The 11512-nt window shown below is 47.1% G+C and overlaps 1 protein-coding gene across 9 annotated transcripts in view; it reads left to right on the forward strand.

Moving 5' to 3' along the window:
• The window catches only part of LOC110513668 (histone deacetylase 9-B-like), a 113628-nt gene extending 102578 nt beyond the window's left edge, over window positions 1-11050 (forward strand). For all 9 annotated transcript variants that reach the window (XM_036965598.1, XM_036965601.1, XM_036965575.1 and 6 more), the window contains 4 exons: window positions 1276-1401; window positions 3368-3554; window positions 3871-4088; window positions 9822-11050. In XM_036965598.1, the coding sequence (XP_036821493.1) occupies window positions 1276-1401; window positions 3368-3554; window positions 3871-4088; window positions 9822-10199 (909 nt within the window). In that variant the 3' untranslated portion in view covers window positions 10200-11050. The remainder of the gene's footprint in view (window positions 1-1275; window positions 1402-3367; window positions 3555-3870; window positions 4089-9821) is intronic.
• The last annotated feature ends 462 nt before the right edge of the window (window positions 11051-11512 follow it).

Raw genomic sequence — 11512 nt, forward strand, 5'->3', positions numbered from 1 at the left:
CATCCAGTATCTCGATTCACAATTTTCATACCTCTTGATTTTTTCCCTTGCTCAACACGTATCGTGCAAGCTATTTAGCTACTCTACGCTACAATAGAATCCAAATATTCAACAACAACAGAAATATTCCAAAAGCAGTCTAAAAGAATCCAAGCTAAGCGTTCTGTTGGCGTGTCATAGTATATCTGTCACTGAGCTGTCTGACCACAGCCCTGTGAGTTGTTCCCTTCCTTCTGAGGCCTTCCCCAATAGATTCATGACTCAGTAACTAGCCGGGGGCAGGGGCTCTCCTAGGACCCCAGCCTCACAAAACACTGCGTTCTAGCGGGTGGCAGATATGATACATCTCTGAACCATCTTTAACAGAGCAGCTGTGTTTTCTTTAACCAGCGATGTTTACTCTTTCAGGGACCTCAGTGACATTGAGAGGGGAGTAACAGGCCTGCCATTGGGGTGGAGGGGGGTAGGAGGGGGGGAACCGTGGAGCTTAATTGATATCCCAGGCGCTGGTAGCCAAAGACACCCACCCACATGCTAACAACATAAACACACAGGATTGCTATTGTATCAGCCCAAAGCTAAGACTCGTTCTCTCATGAAACGTACTGTGGCGGGACTGTTAGTGGGGGCTAACTGGCGGGGGCTAACCGAAGGCCTCATGCCTGTTGCAAAAGCAAGTCGTGTTTGTGCACCGTTACATTAGGTATCCTTTTTCAGAGGGAACGGGTCCCTGGGGTGGAATACAGGCCGGATATCCCTGTTCAGGTCACTGAATACTAGAGGGGGTTGGAAGGATAAACACGGCCCTTCCAGAACCACATGCTGCTAGGCTGCTCTGCTGGCCCTGCTGGGTACAGGAAGCATGCCCCAGCTACACTGATGTTCTCTGGTAGAGAGAGTAGCCTGAGGAGGGTGAGGCCTGGGGCTGGAGGATGGGAAGACCAGGGACGGGGTACAGAGATCTTTTGAAGAGAAGGGTAGATTTCTGGTGGATGGGGGCGGGGGGGTGATGCTAAACGATACCTGATCATGTTGTCTTCACAATATCCTACAATTTGATGACACACTTTTAAGTGGCACTCATTTTGATCATCCGTCAGTAATAGCGCATATCTTTCTGCTATACTGCAGGGAGCCGGAACGTCGTCCGTCTTAGTGCATTAATGTTTATTACAGTGCTCTTGTTGCTCTTTTAAATGTTCCATAGTCCGATTTTCTAAATCTCTCTATCTATCTCTCTCTATCTCTCCCTCGCTCTCTTTCCTGTCATTTCAGCGCTGGCCATCACAGCCTAGGTTATTTCGTCCAGAGGGCTCCATGTCCAACCTTCTGAGCTTATACACGTCTCCCTCCTTACCCAACATCACCCTGGGCCTCTCCGCCACCTCCTCCCAGATCAACGTGAGTACCACCAGCCACCATGACCTGATCCTGGTCAGCCAGTACAACCAGCCACCATGCCCGGATCCTGGTTAGCCAGTACAACCAGCCACCATGACTCATCCTGGTTAGCCAGTACAACCAGCCACCATGACCTGATCCTGGTTAGCCAGTACAACCAGCCACCATGACTCATCCTGGTTAGCTAGTACAACCAGCCACCATGACTCATCCTGGTTAGCCAGTACAACCAGCCACCATGACTCATCCTGGTTAGCCAGTACAACCAGCCACCATGTCCTGATCCTGGTTAGCCAGGACAACCAGACACCATGCCCTGATCCTGGTTAACCAGGACAACCAGCCACCATGACTCATCCTGGTTAGCTAGTACAACCAGCCACCATGCCCTGATCCTGGTTAGCCAGTACAACCAGCCACCATGACTCATCCTGGTTAGCCAGTACAACCAGCCACCATGACCTGATCCTGGTTAGCCAGTACAACCAGCCACCATGACTCATCCTGGTTAGCCAGTACAACCAGCCACCATGACCTGATCCTGGTTAGCCAGTACAACCAGCCACCATGACTCATCCTGGTTAGCTAGTACAACCAGCCACCATGACTCATCCTGGTTAGCCAGTACAACCAGCCACCATGACTCATCCTGGTTAGTCAGTACAACCAGCCACCATGCCCTGATCCTGGTTAGCCAGCACAACCAGACACCATGCCCTGATCCTGGCTAGCTAGTACAACCAGCCACCATGACCTCATCCCGGTTAGCTAGTACAACCAGCCACCATGACTCATCCTGGTTAGCCAGTACAACCAGCCACCATGACCTGATCCTGGTTAGCCAGTACAACCAGCCACCATGACTCATCCTGGTTAGCCAGTACAACCAGCCACCATGCCCTGATCCTTGCTAGCTAGTACAACCAGCCACCATGACCTCATCCCGGTTAGCTAGTACAACCAGCCACCATGACTCATCCTGGTTAGCCAGTACAACCAGCCACCATGACCGGATCCTGGCTAGCTAGTACAACCAGCCACCCTTGACCTGATCCTGGCTAGCTAGTACAACCAGCCACCCTTGATCTGATCCTGGTTAGCCAGTACAACCAGCCACCATGACCTGATCCTGGCTAGCTAGTACAACCAGCCACCCTTGACCTGATCCTGGTTAGCTAGCTGGCTAGCTTTTACACCTTCTCACAAACACAGGCCATTGGAGAGAGGATTTCTAATTTGTTACGTAGATAGCTATCAACTAGTCTTTCATTTGTAGAACAACATTCTGTAACGCTTTTAATTGAACCACGTTTGTAATACATAGCCAGGTGGTTCAAAAAAGGTTTTAGCCAACAATAGACTCTTAGATAACAAAGTCAGGTTTTCACTAAAAACAAAGGGAAGTGTAGTTTGAGAGATGTTCTCTGCCTTGTCTGGCTGTTGAAAGACTTCAGCATCAGTGGCTGTCAGGATTATACATACGGCAGCAGGGCAACGACCTTTAACCCCAGATTATTTTATTCCACTTAGATGTTAGATGTTGTTAAGAGTCTGTTGTCAGGCCTCCTCTTATCTCTCTCTATATGACCTCATTAATCACAGCTTTTTAAAACGTCCCAGCGGCCCCTTGCCCGGTCAAGTACAGCTAGCTCCAGTCCAGATAAGGGCCAAATGATACATCACTTTTAGCTCCCTGACACATTCCTTACATTGAGACCTGTCTGGTACATCAGCTGGATAGAAAGAGTGTAACCATTTGAAGAGGTGATTGTCAAAAACAAAATTATACCAAGTGTTTCTGGCAAATAATGCAGAGGAAAAACTGACTGCACAAAATGACAACTCTTCTCAGTTTTTTGGGAATGAAAACTTAATAGAATATATAGAAGCACCATTATATTGTGAGAACTTTAGTCCTCAGTTGTATTTCTAAGCCCCTGCTCTGTGTGTCTCTGTGTTCTCTCAGGCTGCCATCGGGCTGAAGGAGAAGACTGGGGAGGTCAGGCATGGTCTACCAGGGCAGCTTCTGGGGCCTGTGCCCATGCCCACGGTGACCTCCATGGAGACCAAGGTGTCCCCCAGCCATCAGGCCCTGCTCCAACACCTCCTTCAGAAGGAGCAGATAAGACGGCAGAAGATCCTCTCCTCCTCTGGTGAGTCCTTATCCTTACACTGAGACAGACTTAAACCGAGATGTAGGGCCCGTTTCCCAGACATTGATTAAGCTTAGTCCTGGACTAAAAAGCATACTCAATGGAAAATCACAGTGGAACTTTTCAGTCCAAGACTACAATCTGACCAGGTTACTGGGCAATAGAATTACACCACTTTGAATGGGAGAGATATTGAATTATTAAATATTGCTTATAATTAGTTGAAGAAGTGGTCATGAAGATCATGAATTAAATGAGTTGGAATTAGTGTAGATTTAGAACGTTGAATCTTAGTGCCGCCGTCTTGCCCCTCCAGGTCAAGGCTCCATGCCCACCCACCCCCACTCCCCTCTGGCCATGAAGGACAGGCCCTCCTCCAACAGCAGACCCAAGCTACCCAAGCACCGGCCCCTGAACCGGACCCAGTCAGCCCCTCTGCCCCAGAGCACCCTGGCTCAGCTGGTCATCCAGCAGCAACACCAGCACTTCCTGGAGAAGCAGAAACAATACCAGCAGCAGATCCACATCAATAAGGTAAGAAACAGTACCAGCAGCAGAGTAGGAGTGTGTATCTAGGATCAGGTCCCCCTGTCCATTCATTTTGATGTAGAAAACTAAACTGATCCACATCAATAAGGTAAGAAACAGTACCAGCAGCAGAGTAGGAGTGTGTATCTAGGATCAGGTCCCCCTGTCCATTCATTTTGATGTAGAAAACTAAACTGATCCACATCAATAAGGTAAGAAACAGTACCAGCAGCAGAGTAGGAGTGTGTATCTAGGATCAGGTCCCCCTGTCCATTCATTATGATGTAGAAAACTAAACTGATCCACATCAATAAGGTAAGAAACAGTACCAGCAGCAGAGTAGGAGTGTGTATCTAGGATCAGGTCCCCCTGTCCATTCATTATGATGTAGAAAACTAAACTGATCCACATCAATAAGGTAAGAAACAGTACCAGCAGCAGAGTAGGAGTGTGTATCTAGGATCAGGTCCCCCTGTCCATTCATTATGATGTAGAAAACTAAACTGATCCACATCAATAAGGTAAGAAACAGTACCAGCAGCAGAGTAGGAGTGTGTATCTAGGATCAGGTCCCCCTGTCCATTCATTTTGATGTAGAAAACTAAACTGATCCACATCAATCAGCTAACTGACCTTTACTGTACTTTTGCTGTACACTAACATCCCCATATCGCCTGTAAATAATACATGCAACCTATACATTAAAATCACCAAGTGTGTGCCCAGTGGGGATTTTAATTTCAGCAGTTTATACACACACAAGGCTATATTTAGTCTTATCAAACATTCTGTGGTAGCTGCTTTGTGTTTACAGAGCCCTTCCACCCGGCTCAGCCTCCCTGTGCTATTTCTGCTAAGTAAACATGTTGAGCCTGACTTCAAATAGGGGAAGAAATGCTTCCCATAGCACTAATTCTGTTATCATAGCTTAAGGCATCAGTGGCATTCGCATGCAAACCCTGTGAAATTCAATTCAGCCAAATTCAAATGGCCCCAGAATACACGCTTTTGTTCCTCTGTGGCAATATTTGTGTTTCTGTGAGCAGGCTGTGGTGACCGTGCCATCGGCAGAGTGCAATTATTCAGCCACGGGAAGTGAGTGGTTGAGGTGGCGGACATACAGAGACACAGCCAGAGAGACACAGTGAAAGGCAGCATTGTGTTGCTCTCACACTGATCTGTCCCAATGCACAAGCCCTCAAACAGCCATGGGAATCTGAGAGCAACAAGACGCGCAATCTCACTTAAAACTAACAAGGAAGGGCCTCAAAAGTCCCCTAACTACACAGTTTAAGTCTCCCCAGTCAAACTTCCCAATGATGCCATAAGCTGTTTAAAACACTTCCTTAGTTCTGATTCTAGTCCCTCTTAATCAATATACAAAAAAAATAATGCAGTGACTCAAAATAGGTTGTGCTATGCACAAGCATTCCTTGAGCTTGAAGGTGCATTTGATTGACCGGAGGAAGGGGCATTGGATGTTTATCTAAACAAATAACCCTAGCTACCCTATCACCCCTGATGTGAGCACTCAGGTCAATAACAGTAGATACTTTAGACCAAAGCACCTCTCTCACTAAGAGGAGGTTATAAATGTCTACTAATCAGAGATGAGCTCTGTGTTTATTTAGAAGGATCTTAGCCATTGGCCCAATTCATTTACAGCAGTAGCAGTAACAGTAGTAGTAGTAGCAGTAGAGGTAGCAGCAGCAGGGGTAGAAGTAGCAGTAGCAATAGGAGTTGTACTGTAGTAGCAAAGGGTAGCAGTAGCAGTAACAGTAGCTGTAGCAGTAGCAGCAGCAGTTGTAGCGGTAGTGGTAGCGGTAACAGTAGCAGCAGCAATAGTAGCGGTAGTGGTAACAGTAGCAGCAACAATAGTAGCGGTAGTAGTGGTAGCAGTAGCAACAGCAGTAGTAGCATTAGCGGTAGTGGTAACAGTAGCAGTAGTAGCGGTAGTGGTAGTGGTAGCAGTAGCAACAGCAGACCCGTGGCACTCACATCCGTAGCCATGAAGTGCTTTGAAAGGCTGGTAACATCATTATCCCAGAAACCCTAGACCTACCCTAATTTGCATACTGCCCCAAAAGATCCACAGATGATGCAATCTCTATTGCACTTCACACTGCCCTTTCCCACCTGGACAAAAGGAACACCTATGTGAGAATGCTATTCATTGACTCCAGCTCAGCGTTCAACACCATAGTATCCTCAAAGCTCATCACTAAGCTAAGGATCCTGGGACTAAACACCACCCTCTGCAACTGGGTCCTGGACTTCCTGACGGGCCGCCCCCAGGTGGTGAGGGTAGGTAGCAACACATCTGCCACACTGATCCTCAACACTGGAGCTCCCCAGGGGTGCGTGCTCAGTCCCCTGCTGTACTCCCTGTTCACCCACGACTGCATGGCCAGGCACCGAGCACGTCCCCATTCTCATCGACGGGGCTGTAGTGGAGCAGGTTGAGAGCTTCAATTTCCTTGGTGTCCACATCAACAACAAACTAGAATGGTCCAAACACACCAAGACAGTCGTAAAGAGGGCACGACAAAGCCTATTCCCCCTCAGGAAACTAAAAAGATTTGGCATTGATCCTGAGATCCTCAAACGGTTCTACAGCTGCAACATCGAGAGTATCCTGACCGGTTGCATCACTGCCTGGTACGGCAATTGCACGGCCTCCGACCGCAAGGCACTTCAGAGGGAAGTGTTTACGGCCCAGGACATTACTGGGGAAAAGCTGCCTGCCATCCAGGACCTCTACACCAGGCGGTGTCAGAGGAAGGCCCTGAAAATTGTCAAAGACCCCAGCCACCCCAGTCATATACTGTTCTCTCTACTACCGCATGGCAAGCGGTACCGGAGTGCCAAGTCTAGGACAAAAAGGCTTCTCAACAGTTTTTACCCACAAGCCATAAGACTCCTGAACAGGTAACCAAATGGTTACCCGGACTATTTGCATTGTGTACCCCCCCAACCCCTCTTTTACGCTGCTGCTACTCTCTGTTTATCTTATATGCATAGTCACTTTAACTATACATTCATGTACATACTACCTCAATTGGCCCAACCAACCAGTGCTCCTGCACATTGGCTAACCGAGCTATCTGCATTGTGACCCACCACCCGCCAACCCCTCTTTTTACGCTACTGCTACTCTCTGTTCATATGCATACTATATGCATAGTCACTTTAACCATACCCACATATACATGCTACCTCAACAAGCCTGACTAACAGGTGTCTGTATATAGCCTTGCTACTCTTATCGTTTTATTTCTTTACTTACCTACACACACACACATAGTTAAAAAAAAAAATATCTCTGCACTATTGGTCAGAGCCTGTAAGTGAGCATTTCACTGTAATGTCTACACCTGTTGTATTCGGCGCACGTGACAAATAAACTTTGATTTGATTTAATTTAGTAGCAGTAGCGTTAGCGGTAGTGGTAACAGTAGTAGTGGTAGTGGTAACAGTAGCAGTAGTAGCGATAGTAGTAGAGGTAGTGGTAAGAGTTTATTTTATTTATTTAACCTTTATTTAACCAGGAAGGGCTCATTGAGAATAAAATCTATTTTTCAAGAGCGCCCTGGCCAAGATAGGCAGCACCAAGTCATTACTGGAACAGTTAGCAGGATAAAGTCCAGCAAACGAAGAGAGTACCCACCACATTTCTGAACAGTTTAAAATAAATCTCAAAGTGCCATGGTAAAGAGTGTCAATTGATCTCAAACATAGTAGTGGTAGTGGCAACAGTGGTAGTGATAGTGGTAACATTAGCAGTAGTAGCGGTAGTGGTAGTTGTAACAGAGGCAGTAGTAGCGGTAGTGGTAGTGGTAGCAGTAGCAAGAGCAGTAGTAGCAGTAGAGGTAGTGGTAGCAGTGGTAGTGGTAACAGTAGTAGCAGTAGCGGTAGTGGTAGCAGTGGTAGTGGTAACAGTAGCAGTAGTAGTGGTAGTGGTAGTGGTAACAGTAGCAGTAGTAGTGGTAACAGTAGCAGTAGTAGCGGTAGTGGTAGTATTGGTAGTGGTAGTGGTAACAGTAGCAGTAGTAGTGGTAGTTGTAGCAGTAGTAGTTGTAGTGGTAACAGTAGCAGTAATAGCGGTAGTGGTAGCAGTAGCAGCAGCAGTAGTAGCAGTAGCGTTAGCGGTAGTGGTAACAGTAGCAGTAGTAGCGGTAGTGGTAGCGCTAGTGGTAACAGTAGCAGTAGTAGTGGTAGCAGTAGTAGCAGCAGTAGCGGTAACAGTAGCAGTAGTAGCGGTAGTGGTAGCGGTAGTGGTAACAGTAGCAGTAGTTGTAACAGTAGCAGTAGTAGTGGTAGTGGTAACAGTAGCAACTGCAGTAGTAGCAGTAGCGGTAGTGGTAACAGTAGCAGTAGTAGCATTAGCGGTAGTAGCGGTAGTGGTAACAGTAGCAGTAGTAGCATTAGCGGTAGTGGTAACAGCAGCAGTAGTAGCGGTAGTGGTAACAGTAGCAGTAGTAGTGGTAGTGGTAGTGGTAACAGTAGCAGTAGTAGCGGTAGTGGTAACAGTAGCAGTAGTAGTGGTAGCAGTAGTAGCGGTAATGGTAACAGTAGCAGTAGTAGCATTAGCGGTAGTGGTAACAGCAGCAGTAGTAGCGGTAGTGGTAACAGTAGCAGCAGCAGCAGTAGTAGCAGTATTGGTAGTGGTAGCAGTAGCAACAGCAGTAGTAGCAGAAGCGGTAGCGGTAGTGGTAACAGTAGCAGCAGCAGTAGCAGTAGTGTTAACATTAGTGGTAGTGTTAACAGTAGCAGCAATAGTGTTAGCATTAGCAGTAGTGATAACAGCAGCAGTAGCGTTAGCATTGGCGGTAGTGATAACAGCAGCAGTAGCGTTAGCATTAGCAGTAGTGATAACAGCAGCAATAGCGTTAGCATTAGCGGTAGTGATAACAGCAGCAGTAGCGTTAGCATTAGCAGTAGTGATAACAGCAGCAGTAGCGTTAGCATTAGCAGTAGTGATAACAGCAGCAATAGCGTTAGCATTAGCGGTAGTGATAACAGCAGCAGTAGCGTTAGCATTAGCAGTAGTGATAACAGCAGCAGTAGCGTTAGCATTAGCGGTAGTGGTAACAGCAGCAGCAGCAGCAGTAGTAGCAGTATTGGAACCAGTAGCAGCACCAGTAATGGTAGGAATAACAGTAGCACTATGGCGCAGGATTGTTTTGCAAGGTTGGTATTTTGTAAGGTTTTTACACCAACAATAGGGGCCACTAATCACTAATGGACATTTACAAGAGCTTAGAGAGGATTTTAGAGGGAGGTATAAAAAGCGTTGACTAATACCAAGATAAAGAGGCTAATTCTCTGCTGGAGAGATATTTATACCAGGCCTACGTTCTTACGCCAAAGTGTTTGTGCTATCTTACCAGCTGTCAATGGTTAAGGTGTTTAAGTGATTGCTCCACTTTCTGTTGTCTAACAAATAAAGTTTGACTAGATGTTGAGACATGAAACCCATAGCAGTGCCTCATAGTACTGTCTGGGGCATGCTCTTAAGGAGACAGCACCAGTGACTGCATTCTCTGTGTAGCCTTATTTATGCGGAAATGTAGTGTTAATTTGGATGAATTTGACTTGTGCTGCTTTGCACAGAACACCCTACTCTCTACTGGCTAGGTCAAACTCATAATAAAACGTAAAGATGAATTGTGAAATAATAATGAATCTGTCTGTTGAGCATTATAACTAAATTACCTCTGATGCTGTACCTCTCTGCAGCTGCTGTCCAAGTCCATCGAGCAACTCCGTCAGCCCAGCTCCCTGGTCAACCCACACCTGCAGGAGTCAGAGGAGGAGGAGGAGGACAACACCCGGAGGATGGCGGATGAGAGGATGGACATGCAGGAGGACAGGATGCCCCCTGGTGGCGTGATCCAGAAACACACCCTTCGCTCCAGCAGCAGCAGTGGCAGCAACAGCTCTCTCGGGGAACTGTCCTCCATCGTAGAGGCCCACCACCGCCTGGGGGTCATAAAGGTCAAAGAGGAGCCAATCGACAGCGAGGACGAGTCCCTGTCCAGTCAGAGCCTAGAGGCGGAGCAGAGGGCCTCACTCCACCAGGTCAAAGGTCAGCTGGTGATAAGAGCTATGATCTGAGAGGGGGCAGAAGATGAAGGAGATCACACACTGCGACATTCAGAGACGCATACGTACACACACACACACACACACACACACACACACACACACACACACACACTGCAGCCAACACACACACACAGAGCCGACTAGGACTCCCCAGGCAGTCCTCTCCCTGCCCTGAGATGTGACGCTGTCTCAGTGAAGTGCAGCCGCACCCCAAACCCCCACCAGACTGACTCTCTGTTTGTGAACTTTGTGAAGTGATCTGTAATGTAAAGTATGTTTCATCGTGCTGTATATAACATGAAGAGAAGATTTACTAGAAGAGTGCTCCTTCTTTTTTTACTTCTAAGGAACTGCTTTGATTGTTTTCAGGTTCTGCTCAATTGACAGAATGTAGTATGTATGTATACAGTAGATTTAGCGTAAGAGAATATTCTAGAAGGGATGGAAAGTTTAACCGTTGTACAATTTATGAATGCCATTTTATGTTCCCATAGTGTAACATTTATGCCATCAATTCACTTCAACTTTGACTTGCTGACTTGTTTTATTCAAATGTCATATTCTCCGTCGTTCTCCAAAAAGCTGTGATGTTCTGTGTTCAGTGGTCTCTGAAAATGACATGAAAATAAGGAAGCATGCTCATGTCTGTATGAGAGAGAATGTATTGTTCAACCTTAACACAACACAGCCCACCCTTACGACTGAGTACAGCCAGCCTACACTGGGAATGAGACTGTTTATTGATGTACAGTACTGCAGAGTGGAGGAGCAAACGCTAAATCAGTGGATGGATGGATGGATGGATGGATGGATGGATGATAGATAGATAGATGATGGATGGATGATAGATGATGGATGGATGGAGGGAGGGAGGGAGGGAGGGAGGGAGGGAGGGAGGGAGGGAGGGAGGGAGGGGGGAGGGAGGGAGGGAGGGAGGGATGATGGATGGATAGATGATGGAGGGATATATGAATGGATGGATGGATAGATAGATAGATGGAGGGAGGGAGGGATGGATGGATGATGAATGGAGGGAGGGATGGATGGATAGATGATGGATGGATGGATGGATGGATGGTGCGTGCAGGCAGTCAGCTCCATCAGACCATAGGACCAGGTCTGCTTCACAAATGGGCATCCCTTAGGCCTCAGATTAAAAGTTCTGTGCTATATAGGGAATATAGCAAGAACAAAACAACAAAATCATCCTGTGTTGAGATGCCGTGTCATCCTAATCTTCCTCGTTCTCCTCTTCCTCGACCTCCTCTTCCTTCTCTTCCTCCTCCTTCTCCCCTCTGGGTCCAATTCAAAGCTCAGCCAGG

The sequence above is a fragment of the Oncorhynchus mykiss genome, chromosome 3 (genome assembly GCF_013265735.2).
Source record: "Oncorhynchus mykiss isolate Arlee chromosome 3, USDA_OmykA_1.1, whole genome shotgun sequence".
NCBI lineage: Eukaryota > Metazoa > Chordata > Actinopteri > Salmoniformes > Salmonidae > Oncorhynchus > Oncorhynchus mykiss.